Genomic DNA, 19,357 nt, shown 5'->3' with positions numbered 1-19,357 from the left:
AATTAAATCCCAACTAGCCCTCCTTCCATTTGGAGCTCGGCGTCGCAGGGGGGATGTTTAAATGATTAAATCGTAACTTGGTATCAGGCATGTAGATTATACCTCTGGTCATCCGGTCAGCCAACGCCTATATCAGCTTTATGATATTCATCAGGTTGGCATATAAGAAAGGAGAGGGAAGACCTCTGGCTAAGATCTCCAAGGGCGTCTTCTCCATCCCTTAGACGGCTACTAGGATATTTGTCCTTTCTACCCTTCCATCAGCCGGCTACCCTGACTTCGATTACCAATTTCTCATCTTGCCTCTAACAGCAGTTGATGTTGGGGATGCTTTACGTTCCTCCTACTGTGCTGCAAGCAACGCATGGGCCAGAATCTCCTGCCTGCTCCGAGCTGCTTTTTGTTGGCCTGACATTCGTACTGTGCAGCTGTACCTCCCTGCATGCGCTCCGATTAACTGCAGGAGTGTACTGTAGGACCGCATGAGCCATGTCAAAGAACGTCGCTACTATCAGCTGCATCTCCTCGGAGTGCGTTAGCTGCATGTTGGGTGTCGGCGCACCTCCCAATCATGCCAGCAAGCGAGTCCTAGGGTGTGCCCGGTGTGACGCATGCTTATCCCCCCTGCTTCGCCACGGCCCCCGTGCCTCGTACTCTTGTACGTACATAGTTCCAACGCTTGTCTCTGGGGCCGAAGACGAATCGACAGACCTTGTGGATCCTCACTGTTGGGTAGGCCAACTTGCAAACGGTCCTACTCCGGGAACCTGCATTGTCCCACCGGCGAGGTAATACTACGTACAACAGGATGGGGGTGCATCTGCATCGAGTTTCCCCGTGCTGACCTTCCCAGCTGAGCTTCCTTTGGATGGGTTTCCGAACAGAAGCTCCAGGAAAAAGGGCACGGCGCGTCATTTCCCTCGCATTTTCGCAGAGGGGCGACCTGGGTGTACCTGCGTTCTATTCTTAGCCTTTGGGAGCCATGGTGAGGTCGTGGGAGCTGGAAAGCCTTTGTCTTTCCCTTGTGAGACTGGCCGCACGAGAGGGCCCTTACAGGGCCTTTGGAAGGATTATCATGGGTCTCACTATGACAACCATCCCCCTTGCCCAGTGTTTTGAGTCCAACCTCTCAAATCTAGCTACGAAGGTCCAAGACTTTCGTTAAGGTGAAAATATCAGCTGCGATCTACAAGGGTGTCTCCGTCATGATAAAACGTCGTCTTCTCCAAAACTGATCAAGCTTACCTGTTCCTACTCTTGCCGTTTAAATCTTGTAGAAACAATTGCCAGCTTATTTTATTTTTCTGATCGGGGAGGTGAGATGATGCTGGTAAAGTTCCTGGTCCTTCTCGTGGCGGGAGGTTTAGCAGCGTGAGCATTTCTCTTTACCATTCGTTTCAGGCGTATGTATATATGAAGAAGCTAACAAACTAGCGAAAGTGAGAATGGCACAGCCTCGGTGCTTCAAAGAGCTTGCAAAGCGGCGCAAGACTCCCTTGGAGCTGATCAAGTGGACACATCGCCTTTGAACCAAACCATTGTCGAAGACAATTGGCAAGCCAGCCTCCCCTGTATCCCTGTTGAGAATCCAAGACAGACTCAGGCTAACATGGAGCAGGTCGTTGTCATGTTTGGCTGAGCCGTACTGTATCATTCTCCCTCGCAATGCAAGGGCCATTTCGACCGCTATCCAAATCATCGCCTACTTCAATGCCTCTTTTGCCGTCCGCGCCGGGGGCCACTCGCCCAATCCGGGCTGGTCAAGCGTTGACAAGGGAGGGATCTTGGTCGACCTGCAGTACATGAACAAAGTCTCCCTCACAAGCGACAGTAACGTAGCCAGTGTCGGTCCTGGGGCACGATGGGGCGACGTAATGAAGGTAGTGAACAAGCGGAACGTATCCGTTGTCGGAACACGTGCCCCTGACGTGGGTGTTGGAGGATCTCTTCTAGGAGGTACGGCTGAAGATACTCTAAAGAGCTCCGCTTGGGAGATTCGGGAGGCTCCCTTAAGCTAATCGACGAATCCAACATAGGGGGATATTTTTACCTGTCCGGATACGGTCTCGCGACAGATAACGTGAAAAGCTTCGAGGTACGAGAACGAAAACCTTTATATCAATGCCAACTGACCTGACTGATAGATCGTCCTGTCGAGTGGGAAAATAGCAAATGCTAATGCACATGAAAATGACGATCTTTTCTGGGCCCTTAAAGGAGGAGGGCCGAATTTTGGGATCGTGACGCGATATGACCTCAACACCATTCCCGTCAACAAGATATGGTACAAAGTATTGTCCTATCCGACTGATCAGGCCATGAACGTTCTCGATGCCGTTGCGAAGTGGCAGCTTGAGGGGGGCTCTTCCGACCCCAAAGGGAATATAATTTTCTACATCGGATTGGATTCGATTTTGCTTGGTCTTGTCTACGCAGAGCCACTGGCTGGGCAGCCAAGCTGTTTTGCTTCGTTCAACAAGCTGGCGCCAGTCACAGTTGCTGTTCCGGCTACCAATGGGACCTTTACTTCCCTCAATGTCATCGCTGAGTCGAGCGTATCGAATGCAACCATACGGTAGGTTCTCCCGTCGTCAGGCTTCCAGTCCCCGGCCATGTCTAACGAATTCTTCCGCAGCCATGACTACAGGGGTGTCAGCTCGCTCGTCGACGCGCAGCTATACAAAGACGTCTACAAGTTCTGGCTAGAGAAGGCCAAAGCAGTCTACAACACCACGGGGTCCAAGCAAACTTTCGCGATACAGCACGTCCCCAGCAGTATCGCCGAGCACGGGGCTAGACAAGGTGGCAACCCGATGGGTATCCCGCAGCAGACACATCAATGTAAGTTGTGCCCGCTGGTGGAAATGGCTCCGAGTTCGTCTGGCCCTGTTCTAGTGCAGTTATTAATTGTTAATGCCATGTCGCCAGGGTGGACGACGCTCGTCGACTGGACTGACGAATCAGCGGATGGTCTTGTTCGATCCGTTGCCATCGAGACCACGGCGTACTGGCAACGGCTCTCGCAGGAGCGAGGGCTTGACGTCTCCTACATCTATATGAATGATGCTGCGCGAGATCAAGACCCGATCGCTACATACGGAGGCGCGAACGTCCAGACACTGAAGGAAATTGCAGCAAAGTACGACCCGGGCCAAGTTTTCCAGCGATTGCAGAACGATGGGTTTCTACTATACAAAGTCCGGACTTGAATACTCAGCGACTGGCTATGACCTGCAGGCAGTATTATATAAAGGAGGGCAAGGTCCTAGGGCACCTACTGTACACTCTTGTATGGCCAGGGCGGCGGTTCGGATGTCATGCTTCCCACGAATCCATCGAAGTTGGCCATCTTTCATCTACAAGGTGGTTGGCCATCTTTCATCTACAAGGTGTCGGGCCAACTCATCATCGATAATCACCTCCACTAGAGTAGAGTGCATTTGCCGACACAGGCCTTATATAAATTTGCCCATATTCACTGCCCGTCTCACGATGCATATTTAGTCGTGTGAAAAGCATCCGTCTCGGAGTGATCCGCCAGCATCTCTGCGTGCGAGTGGCACAACATGCCAGCGGTACCGTGCCTCACAGACTCAAGTTGAGCATGTACAGTAAGTTACTTCGTACAGTGCTGCATCACCCGAAGTGGAGATGCGAGCTGTCAGACAGTTTAACGCCAGGACACTCTTGCCATCATCACACTGCATGACCCAATCATATGCCGGTGGGAGTGCGTTGTAGATCGCACGCAAAGGTAGAGACAAATGACAATGCGTTGGCCCCCCCGGAGTGCAACATGGGGGCCCAGCCACAATTTAGTCGCGTCATACTCGGCCCATGTCTTGCCGTTTCACGGCCAACAGATTCAGCGTCAGCTCATGTGTTGGCTGGGCATGAGCGAGCAGAGACTTCCTCTCGAGAAACTGCAAAGGACCAAGACACCGCTTGAGCAATAGAACAGGCTTCGAACTCACCAACTCTCCCCCCTCTCAACCCCCTGGGTGCATACATAATGGCGACGGAATTTGACGTCACGCCTGAGAAGCAGTCAAGCATGCTCCATTTCTGGCATGAACAGATCACCTTCAAGCCTGTGGAAGTACGCGATGTCAGTCTGCAAGGAAAGACGGCTATCGTGACCGGTGCAAATACCGGAGTCGGATTCCAGACTTGCCGGCAGCTCCTTGACCTGGGACTCAGCAAGCTTGTTCTTGGCGTGCGAAACGAGCAAAAGGGCAGGGACGCCGCCGCCAAGCTGTCTCTGGGCCGGGATCTTGCCAAGGACGCCATCGAGGTTTGGCTACTGGACCACTCTTCGTACGAGTCGGTCATCGCCTTTGCCGAACGAACTAGGAGCCTTGAGCGCTTGGATTTGATGAATCTCAACGTCGGTTTCGCTCCCACAAAGCGCGTCTTTAACGAGAACACGGGCCACGATGAGGTCATTCAGGTCAACTACCTATCAAATGCATTACTGGCGATCCTACTGCTCCCGGTCGCCAAGGAGAAGCGGGCAAACCAATCACAGCCGAGTCGCATTACCTTGACGTCCTCCGAGGTCTCGGGTTGGACGAAGTTTAAGGAGAGAACCACACCGGGGCCTTTGCTCGCTACCCTCGACAAGAAAGAGGGCGAAGTGAGCATGGCGGACCGCATGTTTGTGTCAAAACTACTCGGCCAGTTCTTTCTCGCCAAGCTCGCAGCCGAGGTTGCACCCTCCGTCGCTATCATCAATGGGGCTTCGCCAGGAGCTTGCCATGACACCGAATTTAATCGTGACTTCGACAAGACGTTTCTAGGCGCAATCTATAAGACGTTTCTGAAGCGCGCTGCCAATTCGTCTGCTATCGGTGCCCGTATGATGACGGATGCCATTGTGCACCATGGCGAGGAAACCCATGGACAATTCCTCTCATTTCAAAAAATCGTGCCGTAAGTGTCTCAACATCTCCCGTTTGTTGTTCTGGACGTTCGAGAGTGATGGCTAATCAGAAACTTTACAGAATGTCCCCCTTCCTCTATACAGAGGAAGGGAAGAAAATCTCGGAGCAGCTGTGGAAGGAGACGATGGCTGAGCTCTCCTTTGCCAGGGTTGAGGATATTCTGAAGACGCTGAAAGAGTGAGAACTGGAACGAGGCGGCACTGCTTGTGCTTGCAGCCTGTACGTCTAAACGAGTGTGGAATAATGCGCCAGGTCCGATCATGATAGAGAAAACTGGCTGTTTCCCCATCATGTAGCAATCTGCCATGGATGTCAACAAGCTAGGCTGTCTTTGAACGATCTGCGAATCGCCTCTGAAAGATACATGATTCCATTTCCTCACAAGCCAACTCCCAGTCGGTTGAAAATTTGTGATAGAAAGGCTGATATCCAAGTAAGCCTCCCAGCCACCTGCCTATGACGATGCCCGCGAGCTGGGATAGTGTGCGGCCAAAGGGTAGCCATGCTGGTGGTGCGAGATACGTCCCCCCTGCATCAAATGTCTGCAATGGTGAGCTGTCATCTGCACACGGCGTTTTGAGGGACTCACACTCAGGATTTGTACGAGATCGAATTTCCCATTGTTCAGTAGCACCTCCTCCTGGTACTTGTACCAGTTCTCAAAGAACAAGGTGTTGAGCTTGAATGCTTGCTGAGAGACTCTATCGGCCGAGAGCAGAAATCTGACGACGTGGCCGTCTTGCTCCGGTTCGAGAGGGTAGGTAGAGTGGTTTTCCCATGCCTTTACGGTGAAAGGGGGACTGTCCTTGGTGAGTGTATATTGGCGTCCTCCGCACTCGACGATTGCTTTCCCCTCGATGACCTGAATATATTCATCTTGGCTCACATGAAAGTGAGACGGAGGCTTTCGATTGAAAAACTTTTCACCCTTGACAAGATCGAGGGTGACTTGGAAAGCAAACTCTCGCTCCGGGTGATGGATCACCCTAGTGCTGACAGCCCCATTCAGACTTGGTGAAGTCAGCTGCTGCCAAGCCCGCAGAATGCTCCTGTGGCAGATGCAGAGAAATGACTGACAAGGTGATGATCTGGTCGTAATCCGAGAACTCCATGTTTGTGGCCACCGCTGTTGTAGCAACCACGGGCCGATCCCAATCGACTGTTGTGGCGTTTGCTGTCAGGCGAAACCCTGCCAGTGCTGATAGATGGCTGGACCGAGAGGGAGCTGCTTGTTCACATACACAGCGACAAGGTCGAGGCTTCGATTCTGGTAAAACATGCGTTGGCAAGCGGGGCTCGGCTGCAAGTAGGACTTTAATAGCCGTGATTGGGACCAGACATCCTGTGAGAAACACAGCCTGGACGGTCCTCCTCTGACCCTCATGCATTAGTGGAAGCGTAACGTGGTACTTGTATTCCCACCTGCAATGCGGAAAAAGCAGTCTCTGCCTTGGGCATAGCAAGCGGCGACGGATCCGGGATAACTGTGATGAAAGCAACTTATTCATTAACTTGATATAGCCGATTCACGCCACGAGAGCTTAATCCTGCATCATGTATTCCGATACTAGGCCACATGCAATCGACAGACCAACGTACCAAAACCCGATTGAGAACCACCACCAGCAGCTCGCTCCATTCTGAAGCTCGACCTTGGCAATCATGGTGCCGAGGGAGAACAGGGAGCCGGCAACCGCGATGGAATAAAACAAGACTCCCATCTCCGCCAACCTTGCGTACGAAACAAGAGCAGCGCTCATCAGAAACAGAAGAAACCAGAGCACGAGTTTGGCCCGGACTTGAGTCTTGAGCAGCACAGCGATGGACTTGACTCCAACTCGTACGTCATCTTTGAGGTCCTGATATGCATAGATCGTGTCGTAGATGATTGTCCACAAGACCGAGGCGACGACCAGACAAAGAGTAGCTGCGTCCGTCCACGGCCTCTCGAGACCTGCTGCTGCGCTGCCAACTATGATCCCCCACGCAAGACAAAAGCCGAGGACCAACTGGGGAAAGTAGGTGTGTAGTTTTGCCCAGGGGTAGTACACAGTCCCTATGATGGTCGGAATCGTCGCAATTCCGGTCTCAGGTCTGAGGACCAGGAGGAAGGTGGCAGCCCCGGCTGCCTGCGAAATAGTGAAAAGAAATGCAGCTCTGCGCGAAATGGCACCTCTCGCGATGGGCCGGTTTTTCGACCGAACCACTTGCTTGTCGATAGGCGCATCGATAAGGTCGTTCCAGGAGTGGGCAGCGTTGGAGAAGAAGAAGCTGCCGCCGAAAAGCAGGGCTCCTGTGCGCACGAGGTCGGAAACCAAGGTCCCTTGGGGCAGCCTGTGTGCCGCGTGCAGGACACCAAACAAGTGAGGGAAGTAGATCAGGAAGAGTGCGGCCGGCGGGCTGAGACGTGCGAGCTGAATGAAAGGAATCCATGATGTAGGGAGACGCTCGATCCAGCCATGAATGTGAGAACCCCCATATTGCTTGGAAAGGGCATCATCGGCCTTGCTGCTGCCAGTGGATGTCATGGGAGAAGATGCCTTCGTCGATATTTCGACTGGGTCGAAACAAAACCTTGACGTCTACCCGGTGTAAATATAAAAGAAACTGACTGCAGTCAACAACATGAAAATGAATGGCGCCATAATTAGATTATGTTCTTCTGTAGTGATCAGGCATAACCGAATCGGACAGACTCGGGGTGAGTTATCGAGGTCGATGCCTGGCTGGAGAGACCCTTGAACGTAAGACTCGATCTAGCCTGACGGCGCCGTGTATCTAACGATTTTCTTCCTACAAAAAGTCCTTGGAATACCTACCTAGGTGTGCTGGGTAAGCAGGGGCTTCGGAACGAATGACGAAGCACCAATTCCACGTCTCATGGCACAGTACGACTCATATGTTGCAGGGTATTTATATAATGGGCAAGGTAATAAGACGTCAATGAAAACTCGCATTAGGCTACAAGTACCCTAAATATTGTCATCTTACCAGAAGGGGGTACACAGAGTTTTATACCTACTGGGTGTTCGCCGCAAGAATGCCTTGGAACAAGTCGATTTCTTTAGGCTTGTGAGCAGTATTAATGTATGATGGGAAGCTTGAACTGTCAAAGAGTATGAGAAACGCGAATTTTAGAAACACTACAAATTCAAGCAAAAATAAGTGCGATTAGAGGTAGGGGTTTCTTGCTTGCCTTCGGCGTCTTCTCCCCTTGCCGCATCTGCCGTGCTTACTTTCTACGGTCTCGTATTTCAGTTCCCGTTATTGACCTAAACAGGGTGATCCCAAGCATTATAGTAGTCCGTTGACTGTTCCACACACATCCAGGCAGACTCCTTTACTACTCCGTTCTCCAGAAACGGCTGCTGTACCAAGCTGTGGCCGCGACGGACTAGAGGATAATCCCACAATCCCTTTATCGGACTACGTCATGGTAGGCTGCCTGTTCAGTTCCTGATGTCGACGGTTGCCTGCGGTATGGTGGCATTTGATAAGATGCGCCTTGTCCCCCACTATCCTTGTGCCCACTGATTTTTGAGGACGAACCAAGTAGTTGGAAGAAGCGCCTCCATAACGGATGGAGGGCGGGCATAGATCCAAATACGATGATGAACATGGTCTCAATGCCGTCTAATCCAAGCCTTTCAAGTCAGCTATCCAGGCGACCAAATGGAGACAAGAGATTGAGGTGAGACGGGGCACGTGGACTTGTGCGAATGGGTGGACGAAACCTCTCACGAGGGTAAGCCTGCCTTTGCCGGTTTGCTGGGGAAAGAAAGGGAAGCGCGGGTTTGGGCACGTACACCAAATGAGGCTATCATAGATGCCCCCAGTAATGTCATTCATATCCAGGAGGCTGACGTGAACCATTTTCACGGTTCCTGCCACGCCGGTGATGATGGTTAGCCCCAGCAGAACGATGACCATGATCCTCCTCCGCAAGGGCATTCGTAAACCCCATATGACGGCCATGGGGAGAACGGAGAGGAAGTAATCGGCAAAGACCAGAATGGCGTTGGTGCCGTCGTTGAAAGGGTTAGTCTTGGATCGGGGCAGGCAAGTAGCCGTTGCAGCGAGTTCGTAGTCCCATTGTGCGCGCGGATTACCGCACCGGAAGAGGCTGAGGAAGATGTCGGTAACGGAGAAGAGGGTCATGAGGCCCAGGAGGACCAATATCGCATATCGCTTCCATGGGGATGTATTGCCTATGATGCGTAGGATGGTTATGCCTATGGCGACTTTCCCAAGCCAGGTGGTGGCGATGGCAATGGCGAGAAAGATGACCACCAGTTGGAGCTGATATTGCTGGGTTTCTATACTCAAATCCTGAAAATGCAGAGTCATGCCATCCTGGGCGCCGAGCTGAACTGCACAACCCAGTCAGATGGAACAGAGGGACTTGTTGGAAACACCAGACAAACATACTGATGACACCACTAGCAAGGAATAAAACCTAGTGTGAAAAGAGTCAACTCGATGCCGCAGGGAAATGCCCGTGAACACGCACCCAGGACGTCAGCATCAGGCCGTCGTCGAGACCGATGCCCCGCGGGTAGAAGCGGGCCCAGAAACGCAGAACGACGAAGACAAAGGCAATCACAATCTGGGTCCATATTGCGGCTTCCAGTGCAGGCCCCCGATCGACTGGCGCGGAAGAAGACATTTCTGGAAGAAAAGGACGTTACAGGCAGGCGGCCCGGGCTTGCCCAAGACGCAGTAATGCGCCTGACCGGGCGGGAGCAGGCGTCGGGAGGCCGCAAATGATTATTCAGTCTGATAGTTTGTGTTGATAACTTGATATAAGGTCGCAAGGAACGTTGGATGGCAGGCGGAGTTCGACGCTCCAGATTACCGCCGTTTCGACGACCGTGTAATTAGCCGTGCCCCAGATGCACTCTCACCTTTAACCACCCAAATGACCCCCATGTTACAGTGGCTCGAGAGGATGACTGCATGCATCGGACCGAGAGGCGTACGTCGTACGTGTCTGTAGTGCCATCACTGCTGAGGCTATGCATACACACATGATGGATGCTGAGAGACAGTTACACAGTGTGAGCCAAACCGACATGAAGGCTGCACAGGTATCCTCATTGATCCAATGAGACATGTTCGTTCATACCTTACTGTACCCCGTACCTCTCTTCCGTTTCTTCTCGGAGTGTCTTAGCCATGCAGAGGTGCTTGTTCAGGGCTAGTTTGCCTTGGCAGGGCGAATCCTTCCGTCCCAGCTCAGGCCGCTGGAGCATCCGGGACGGAGAGGCCCGTCGTCAGATCTCAGGCTCCGTATTCCAAAAATATGAACCAGTGGACTTAAATGAAGAAATAGGGCCCCTATGGTCAGACCGGGTGCGGCGGTGCTTCCTCGACCAATAGCCCTCGGCCCAAGTTGTCTCTGTTTTCCGCCCTCTTCTTACGGCCATGGTTGGACTAGGCTTGCGTGCAGCTGTATGGAGCTCCCTGTTGCTCAACGTCTGGCCCAGTTTCATCCTCAGCAGTGACACTGCCGCTCTGAATGCGACCATCCAAGCTACATGTCAGCAGCTGCGGAGTGATCTCGGTGCTGGCATCATCACCCTGCCCTCCGATGCCAATTACACCCGTCTGGTGCGTGAGCCCTGGTCAGCAACTACCCGTTGATCTTGGTGTGGGGCCACAGCAGCCCAACTAAGTGTCTTCGCCACTTAGTTGGCCCAAAAAATCCGGCACAGCCCAAAAAATCCGGCACAGCAGGGTCCTCAATTTGGGGTGCAAAATCAAGGAAATTCTACGCTTCGCTTCATGGTGCCGTCAATGCGACTTCAAATAGCTAAAATATACATGTGATCAATAGCTGCGGATCACCTAAAGACGCAAGTAACAACGAAAAGTGAAAAAATCACGTCTTTGGGCCTATTTAGGAGCTGCCGCCTTCCAGTCGAAGAGATAGGAAGACCGCGTTTGTGAGTCCAAATAGACGTATTATGTAGTAATTTCGCCTGTTGTGCGTCTCTGAGAGCTATTTTATCCATACCTGTGTTCCTGGAGCGTCTGCTGTATCTTGTTGGACGATCGGGTGCGCGGTCGAGGGCATGGTGTATCGACTACCGCTTCAACCGCTGCTAACGGCGGCGATGAGGGTATATTCTCTTGCGTGTCGAGTAAATTGTCCTCGTCTTCATCGTCGGCGCCATCCTCACTATGTTTGTCAAGATCGAGGCCTGTGAAATAGACGGTATCGTCACTGCCGGGCAACGACGACATATCTGTAAGTGGGCGAGGTCGGGTCGCTGCGCGCCCTGACATCTCTGGCGGAGTTATTTCTCTTCGTGGTATCATAGAAAAGGATTCCTTGGATGGCTCTTTGAGCTCCCGCATGAGGGTATCGCAACTTTGCTCCAGAGTGTAGAACTCAACGTCTCGTCCCGTAAACTCTAGCCAGGGCTTAAAGTTCAATGTCTTGACTCTGCCATTGACTAACTGCTTCTTCCCGACTTTATAGTCTTCGGATCTTCTGCATCTCTCCACGAACTCGTTTAAGATGCATCCTTATCTCCTGGCGCGTTTGAAGCCGGGTTTGCTTTGCCTGGAGCTCCTCATACTCCCGGGTGATGTCGGCCATGCTGGAGCTCGTGATAAACTCTCCGCGCGGCCTGACAATCTTGCCTCTCTTCATTCGATTCGCATACGCCTGGGTTCGGCTATTCTTATCGCTGACTATGCCCTGGGAATGTGACGCCATCGCGATAGACTCGGTGTTCACTTTCGCAAGAACCCGCAAGTTTTCTCGTGATGGCGAGCTCATGAGGGGCCCATACCGTTGCCGGATATCATTGAGGGCATCCGCGGCGACTTGGAAACGCGTCTCCGAGGGTAGGAGCGAGGCGTATGCAGGATTGATCGGCTGCTGTTGTCGTAGCTGCTCGTGGAGGATCTTGGTGATCACCGGCGCTGGGTCGACAGGAAAGAGGCCTGTTTTTCAAATGCCGCCATAATGTTATGGCGCGTGAAGCCAGCCTCATATACGTCCTGAAAAGCTGTGAGGAAGTTGACCCGCGAAAATGATATGTTGCCTTCTGCGAGCGACTTCGAAGCGCTTTCTGATGTGCTGACTTTAGTGGCTGGAATACCCCAACATCAAGCGGCTGCATGAGGTGGGTGGAATGTGGAGGAAAATAGCAATGATGATATCAAACTTGATACAATACTCAGCAAAGTCAAGGGTGGTATGCCCTGTAAAGCCATCCACAACAAGCAATCGGTAGATCTTCTCGTCGTCAGGCCGTTGGTTTGGCGGCGCCTCCACGCGACTCATCCCCATGTTGGGGCGCCGAAGATGCTCGTCACAGCCGAACCACTCTTCCAGCGAATTTCCTGACTGTTTTGCTTGCGCTGACGATGCCCAAGACCAGCAGTTGAAATGCCTTGCCCACTCAAGGTGTATCTCTGCGTTGGAAAAGCCAGTTGGCGACTGGGCAAACCGTACGCCTGTCATGATGTCGATGCCGGCCCAGTTGGTGGTAGGGTAATGTTGGAAAACAAGCCAGGGTGGAAGAGAGTCCCCCACTGCGTTAACTGAGGCAATTACCGTGCAGGATTCTCGGTTTGCTGGGTCTAAAACTCGGGGCCGGGTGCTCTTGACTCTAGTGGTGCGCGTGATGAGAACTTGGATGCGTTCTCGCAGGCACCCAATGCGTATTCCGGCCTCGTCTTCATTCCAGATCTCTGAACTGCCAATACGGTAGCTGGTGATGATTTCTCGAAGCTTTGAGTAGAAAAATTCGACTTCTTCTACCCCGTGGGCTTCAAAGGACTTCCGGGCTCGTTCAACTGCTTTGAGATACGTCTTCGCGATCGCAGGATGACTTCCACGCCAATTGTCAAGCCAACTTGACGAGACCGGGCGGGCATTGGGATCTCGACGCATTCTTATTGCATTTGCAACAGCTTCAAGTTGCTCTCGTGGCGGGCATGCCGGTGCGTTCCATCCACTGTACATACGCAACAAGGGCGTCGTCTTCGTCCTCCGTCAGCGCCAATGGACGCCCTGGAGCACGGAAAAGGGGTTTCTTATGAAATTAATGGCTCTCTTTACGGATGAGCTCTTCACATTGTAACGGATGGCCGCATCTCGCACGGAAAGAGGCGTTCTTTTGGTGTTGTTGAGCGACGAACATCGGCTCTGGGGTCGCGACGAGACGCCAGAACGGCTTTTGCTGCCTCCAGGGTAGCCATGTTATCTGTCATAATGTATTCCGGCAAAAAGATACGTAAATAAAGTCAAGTTGCGCGAGAAAACGCGGTTGAGATGCATAGGGTTGACGTTTTGGAGGTGGGCTGCTGTGCCGGATTTTTTGGGCTGTGCCGGATTTTTTGGGCCAACTAAGTGGCGAAGACACTTAGTTGGGCTGCTGTGGCCCCACACCAAGATCAACGGGTACCTGGAAAGACGCTTTCTGTGTAGCAACACCGCAGAGCACCTCGGACACGCAGAAGCTCGTTAGTGTTTTAGTTGCAAACGATGTTCCCTTTGCCGTCCGCTCAGGAGGCCATTCTCCTAATCCATACGATGCGAACATCAACATTGGAGTTGTTATTGCAACGGACAACCTCAGCCACGTCAAGTACGACACAGCTACAGGCCTTGCTACATTTGGTCCGGGGCTCCGATGGGATGCAGTCTACTCCGCTCTGGACCCGTACAACGTGAGCCTTGTCGGCGGCCGTGTCATGGAAGTCGGCGTAGGTGGTCTCATGCTCGGGGGTGGTCTCTCCTACTTGTCCGACTTGTATGGACTAGCGTGCGACAACGTAGTCAGCTTTGCGGTGAGATTTCGATGTTCCCTGCGACAATACTCGAGCTTCAAGCGCTAAGATATCATCCTGCATAGGTGGTCTTGGCGAACGGGAGCGCTGTTCAAGCTACATACAGTCAACACCCTGAACTATTCTGGGCTCTCAAAGGCGGCTCAAACAATTTCGGTAGGCAGTACCGGTGCCCAACATCCGTCATGATAAGAGGCTGATTCAAAGCACTTCAAGGCATCGTCACCGAGTTCACAGCCAAGACATTTCCCATCTCCCAGGCTTGGGGCGGTATGCAAGTGTTTTCCCTCGACCACGCATCGGATGTGCTTGGGGCTCTGTATGAGTACCAAGAAGCCGAAAACAAGGACCTCTATGCCAACTGCATCATCAACGTCCTGCCGATCAATTCCACTCTCTTTCTGACTTTGATCTACCTGAAGCCCGTGGAGAAGCCCAAAGCCTTCGCGCCATTCTACGATTTGACGCCCTTGCTTGACAAAACGGGATTCTACACTTTGCACGAGCTTATGGCCATGTTTCCCGTCGGCAACGTTCCCAGGTGGACATGGTACGAAAACAGCTTGGAACCGAACAAGGGCCTCTACAAGGACATCGGCCGTGCCTTGACGGCCACCAACGATTCTGATATAAAACGGATAGCAGGATTCCCGTCTGGGACACTGGTCGCCGCTTTGCAGCCCATTGACAAGAACGTCGCCTTGGCCGGTGAGGAGCGAGGCGGTAATCCCCTGGGAATAGAAGCCAAAAACCAGTTATGGTTCTCGGTGAATGTAGGCTGGGACGGCCAAGAACACGACGCTGCGGCGTCCGCCGCTATTGAGTCCCTCAATTTCAAGATGGAGAGCTTGATTAAGGAAGCTGACGCTGGTGTGGACTATGTGTTCATGAATGACGCTAATTCCAAGCAAGCAGTGATCAAGTCATACGGCGGAAAGAACGTGCAACGTCTGCGGGATATACAGAGGGTTTATGATCCGGATCAGGTCTTCCAGAAGTTGGTTCGAGGAGGTCAGAAAATACCTTTCTCCAAGAATTCAGGGAGAGGAAAGGGGTTGGAGCCGAGGCGTACACGAACAGCGAGCATATACCTGTAACATAATGATACTGTCAAGTTGAAAAAAATACCGCTACACTAGAAGAAAAAGGGGCACACCCTGTGGACGAGTTATTAACGCGTATTACCAGACTCTTTCCGTTGTGACAGCTACATGTACGGCCGAATAAAGCTCCATGGCTTCCAGTGCCTTCATGAAGTCTCGCCGAGTGCAGTCGCCACCTAATGTACGCAGGGCGATGGAGAACGACTTCCCCTCTGTTGAATAAAACAATCATTCCATTCCACGTTAAGGCACAGGCGAGGAGGCCTTTCCCAATAGGCACAACGGCACGAAGGTCAGTATTTTCTCAACGTACTAAACACCCGTACCAATGCCTGGTAAAGGGGAGAAGAGAAATATGGCATTCACTTAGTGGTGGATATAAATGTGAAAGACGGAATTTTGGTGCCCGACAGGGGTCTGAATGAGGAAATCTTCCAAGGCATTAACGGAATATTCTCATCGCCCGAGGAGCTTTGGTCCCGTGCTTGCATCGCGGCGGTGTGGAAGACTGGGAATTTTTCGTGCAATGAACCGGAACGCGGAGCAAGTCCATCATACGCGTTAATGCGCTGAACAAGGCTGCTGCTTTACGTATCTTAAACCTAGCACGCATGCCCATGGTGCTTCTGAATAATCTCTCTCTTCTCAGAAAAGGCTATGTCCGAACTCAAGGCCAGTACCATCGCTCGACGGAATCGCCGTCCTAGTGACGAGGGCCTTTAGTCCTTGCCAACCCCTTTTATCAAGAGCACACGGCAGACACCTAGTCATGAATTGCGACGGCTGCTTTCTCCGCTAGCTCGACTTATAGCTGAGCCGTCTTTATAGCTCCAGTTCACTCGCGGCGTCTGCGCAGCCCATTGTATCTGGTCTCATTCTGAGCATCTCGCACGACCTCAGCAAAACGCACTTCTCGTCTCCGGGCCCCGCATATCGGTCGTGTTCCAGCCAAGAGTGGTCCCACCTTCAATCCTCACAATATGTGCCGGGGGAGACTTGAGGGTCTGCGAAAGCCATCTGTAAGGCGGCATGCCAGGTTAAACGAAGTAGGTTTTGCGCAGCCCGCAGAGCTTCGCTCAGTTTTTCAGGAAAGAACTCACGGGGCCGGTGGAATCTAGATCTGTGTACGAGGCGTTGAGCCTTGGCGGTACGACCATGTCGGTGTTTGGCCTATTGGAAGGCATAGTAAGGAGGGAATCCATAAGAGGCATTGTTCGATATGCCGGTAGATACGATGGGACTCGGGTCGCGGAATAATGCATCATAAAGAGGGGAAGAGGCTGTTTAATAATATGTAACCTTGGGTCGTTAATGTTGGGAGACAGTACGTCCATGCATTGTTCCATCTTTGGATCGCGCAGACGAGGCTTCTGAATTCGAATGCTACCAGACAAGATCCTTTTGGTCGTTAGTAGGGAACGACAGACCTTACGTTTCCGAGAATCAGTTGCACAACTCAGCAACAACAATGCTGCCCAGGCCATGCACAGTAAGCGGGACGGCATTGAGCGCACATTGAGCAAAGACTGTGAAATGCCCTGAAACAACAGCCACAGCGTCTTAAAGAAAATTGGCTCCGTGGTCAGACTGGAGATCTGGTAAAGCTGGTATGACTATAGTTAAAGACCATGCTGAATTAAATGCCTGCAGCATTCGGTTCTAGAAGCGCCCCTTAACTGGGCTTTGCATTCAGCTTTGATTTTCAGGCTGCCAGCTAGTAACGTCTTTGCTTGACGGAGACAGCCCAAGATGATGCTGGCGAAGCGTTTCTTGGTCTGTTTATGTCCCTGTTTGCTTCACGCTGAGACTCAGTCTTGGCATCTTTGTATCCATTTCCACACGTCATGGCGATAAGGACGCGAACTCCCCCAAGAACGTAAACGTCGCCAACCGAGGGCACTTTAAAAAGGTCGGATCCCTTAAAAGACATTGCCCATGGAGCACAAGAGCGTGTCGACATCGTTGTTTCCACCGCGGGAGAGGCCCTCCGCTGCTTGCACGTCACCCACGATGAGGATCAACGCTATCCCAACATTGGCCATCGTGTCCTTGTATTAAAGTGGCTCGCCGATGACGAGAGCAGTCCACCAATTTAAGCGGCCTGAGCCCTGGGGCTGAATCTACCGGGCCAGTACTACCAGCGGTCTTGAAGGTTTAGAATACAACTTTAGTTAGCTACGTTGAGGAACTAGATTTTACAGATAACTGCGTTTCAGAAGCTACAACCCGGAAGAGAAGCCAGTGGTCATAAACAGCGGCCGTTGAGCCAGGACGCTAACGTCGCGCCGGGGCGCTAATGTGACCCAAACACTTGACATATCCATCGTCCTGAACCGTCATCAAGTCATCCAGCTTGATGGATGCGTCCTTGGCAAACGGATCCTTGTCGTTCCTGCAGACGCACCATAGCTTAGAGTGATCGCCCGAGCCCTCGGGGTTGAAGAAGCAGCCATGACAATCCTTTTGGAATTGTCCCCTGTGCGTCGTGGATCAGCTTTACGAGCCCCAGGGGGAGGGGGAGGAAAGCGTACTTGTCCGCGGGAATCAAGGCTCCGTTATCGTAACGCAGACAAAGATCCAAAGCCTCCTGGGTCCTCTTCTCGTTGCCGGCCTTGTCCTTGCAGGTACCGACGAGGAGGCGATCTTCCTTGATTTCCCACTATGCTGCTGTCAGCAATCGACTAGAACAAGAGAGTTGGGCGGGCGTGCACAACATACATCTTTGCACCGTTGGGTGTAGTTGGCACCGCCATGGCCACTTGTGACAAAGTCTCTGTTGTTGGCCATGGCGGCAAAGAGGAGCGTCTTGTGCTCAGCATAGGCCGTGCCCTTGGGATGAAATGACCGTAATAAGTTGAAGGGCGCGCCCATGGCAGTCACGGGGTCTTCTTGAGCCTTGCGGACCGCGAGCTGCAGGTCTTGCAAGCTCGGGAACTTGCTGGCGCCCTCCCATTCCCACGGGGGCGACGACTCCAATGCCTGGGCGGTGCTGTGATTTTTGCCGGGGAAGACAAAGTCGAGGAGCTGCTGGGCGGGGCTCGCGTTGCCGGACGAGTAAGCATTGTGAGGGTCGCCAGGGCCTTCCGAGGGCGTGTTGACGTGGGCATACGAGGACCAGAACCACGTGTCGTAGTCGACCATTTCCTGGTTAGTGTGGCCCGGCTCGCAGTAACGATGGCCTTTGTACGCGTCCTCGAGGCCGTCAACAAAGATGACGCCCATTGGCTCCAGCTCCTTGGCGGCGGCCTTGATGAGTTCGTTGACCTTTGTGGTCAGGCCATTAAGCTGCCGTCGGAGCTGCGTGGTGAGCTTGGGTTCGCTCCAGGACCAGTAGTTCCACGATATCTCGTCGCATTCCGGGTTGACGTCGTTGAAAAAGGTGACGTAGCTCAGGACGTAGACTTGGAAGCCCTCTCGCGGGTTGGCGCCTCCGGCCTGTCGTCCCGCGTGGGCCACCTCGTACAAGGCGTAGTTGATCTTGTCGCGAAGAGAGCCGTCGTCAATGTCCTTTTGGAGGGCCCCCAGCGTGGTTTGACAGTCCTTTGGAAACCAGCCTCGGTAGATGCAAGCGTTCAAGATGCTATGTTTGGGCGCCAACGTTAACAATCGGCCTACAAGACAAGATGGCACGGGGTAAAGGGGATGGGGAGAGACGCACTCGGACAGCATGGCATCGTTGCCTCCAATGGTGACGAAGGCAACCTGGGGCTTCCCAAAAGGCTGGCCACGGGGCAGTTCCTGGTTATTCTCCTTGTAATCCCCCTGCTTCAGCTGCTCGCTGACGAGCTGGACTGAGGTATCACCAGTGTAGGCCGGGAAGCTGAAGCGCGGGAGCGCCTCGTCGCCGTTGATAAAGGCCCAACTGTCCTTGTCGGTGGACATTTGCATCGGGTAGGATCGCTTACCCCGGACGGCGTCCCCGGCCAAGATTTCGTTGTTGCCGTTGCATCCGGTGCCGGCCGTATAGGAGTCACCGACGGCAATGAACTCTTCGACCCGCTGGGCTGGCCGCGAGTAGGGGGCAAAGCTGGGCGAGCTCAGCTCGGCAGAGATGGAGCGGGCTGCTGCGCCAAAGTCGAAGCCAGGAGAAATGTCCGGACTCGACCTGGAGGCGACGGCGGCAAGGCCTATCAGGAGTAATAAGACTCTGAGCAACATGCTGGGGTAAAACGAATGATTTGATATTAACAATGGAAGCTCAGTGAGTGAAAGCTGGTTATGACGAGACGACTGGAGTAAACAGGCACAAAGACGGAGACTTTAAATGACAACTCGCCCGTCTTTACCAGGAGGTTGAGCTGCATCCGCCGTCTTCCTCTTCATCTCCGAGGCTGGGGGCTCTGTGTTTCCGACGCATCGTTGGACACCATGTGAGGATGGCGACGGCCTAGGTGGACCCGGAGCCATGCAGTTGGGCTGACGACCGTGAGTAAGTTGCAGACGCGCTTCCCCTTAATATCAGTCAACCTGAGTGTGGCTTACTCGGATCCTAGAGGAGGGAAG

The 19,357-nt window shown here is 52.8% G+C and overlaps 6 protein-coding genes across 6 annotated transcripts; 3 read left to right on the top strand and 3 right to left on the bottom strand.

Annotated features, from left to right (window-relative positions):
- Positions 1-1,321: 1,321 nt before the first annotated feature.
- On the top strand, positions 1,322-3,209 carry HRG_00526 (FAD binding domain-containing protein; the record flags this gene model as incomplete). The annotated part of the gene is made up of 7 exons (XM_044858997.1): positions 1,322-1,371; positions 1,441-1,554; positions 1,619-1,956; positions 2,037-2,095; positions 2,145-2,575; positions 2,636-2,841; positions 2,929-3,209. The coding sequence occupies 7 exons, from the start codon at positions 1,322-1,324 to the stop codon at positions 3,207-3,209; spliced, it is 1,479 nt and encodes a 492-aa protein (XP_044725397.1).
- Positions 3,210-4,054: 845 nt separating this feature from the next.
- On the top strand, positions 4,055-5,124 carry HRG_00525 (short chain dehydrogenase domain-containing protein; the record flags this gene model as incomplete). The annotated part of the gene is made up of 2 exons (XM_044858996.1): positions 4,055-4,932; positions 5,004-5,124. The coding sequence occupies 2 exons, from the start codon at positions 4,055-4,057 to the stop codon at positions 5,122-5,124; spliced, it is 999 nt and encodes a 332-aa protein (XP_044725396.1).
- Positions 5,125-5,255: 131 nt separating this feature from the next.
- Positions 5,256-7,471, bottom strand: HRG_00524 (ubiA prenyltransferase family domain-containing protein; the record flags this gene model as incomplete). The annotated part of the gene is made up of 4 exons (XM_044858995.1): positions 5,256-5,283; positions 6,021-6,152; positions 6,954-7,072; positions 7,124-7,471. The coding sequence occupies 4 exons, from the start codon at positions 7,469-7,471 to the stop codon at positions 5,256-5,258; spliced, it is 627 nt and encodes a 208-aa protein (XP_044725395.1).
- Positions 7,472-8,369: 898 nt separating this feature from the next.
- HRG_00523 (uncharacterized protein) lies at positions 8,370-9,609 on the bottom strand (the record flags this gene model as incomplete). Its single annotated transcript, XM_044858994.1, has 5 exons — positions 8,370-8,416; positions 8,493-8,576; positions 8,750-9,313; positions 9,372-9,399; positions 9,454-9,609. The coding sequence occupies 5 exons, from the start codon at positions 9,607-9,609 to the stop codon at positions 8,370-8,372; spliced, it is 879 nt and encodes a 292-aa protein (XP_044725394.1).
- A 3,885-nt stretch (positions 9,610-13,494) lies between these two features.
- Positions 13,495-14,955, top strand: HRG_00522 (FAD binding domain-containing protein; the record flags this gene model as incomplete). Its single annotated transcript, XM_044858993.1, has 5 exons — positions 13,495-13,549; positions 13,606-13,751; positions 13,817-13,907; positions 13,968-14,748; positions 14,940-14,955. The coding sequence occupies 5 exons, from the start codon at positions 13,495-13,497 to the stop codon at positions 14,953-14,955; spliced, it is 1,089 nt and encodes a 362-aa protein (XP_044725393.1).
- A 2,173-nt stretch (positions 14,956-17,128) lies between these two features.
- Positions 17,129-19,012, bottom strand: HRG_00521 (GDSL-like lipase/Acylhydrolase family domain-containing protein; the record flags this gene model as incomplete). The annotated part of the gene is made up of 4 exons (XM_044858992.1): positions 17,129-17,330; positions 17,386-17,513; positions 17,573-18,434; positions 18,513-19,012. The coding sequence occupies 4 exons, from the start codon at positions 19,010-19,012 to the stop codon at positions 17,129-17,131; spliced, it is 1,692 nt and encodes a 563-aa protein (XP_044725392.1).
- Between the last annotated feature and the right edge of the window lie 345 nt (positions 19,013-19,357).

Source organism: Hirsutella rhossiliensis, assembly GCF_020360975.1.
Source record: "Hirsutella rhossiliensis strain HR02 chromosome Unknown scaffold00001, whole genome shotgun sequence".
In the NCBI taxonomy this organism is placed as follows: domain Eukaryota; kingdom Fungi; phylum Ascomycota; class Sordariomycetes; order Hypocreales; family Ophiocordycipitaceae; genus Hirsutella; species Hirsutella rhossiliensis.
The sequence above is the reverse complement of the archived record's forward strand: the minus strand, read 5'-3'. Positions and strand labels throughout refer to the sequence as shown.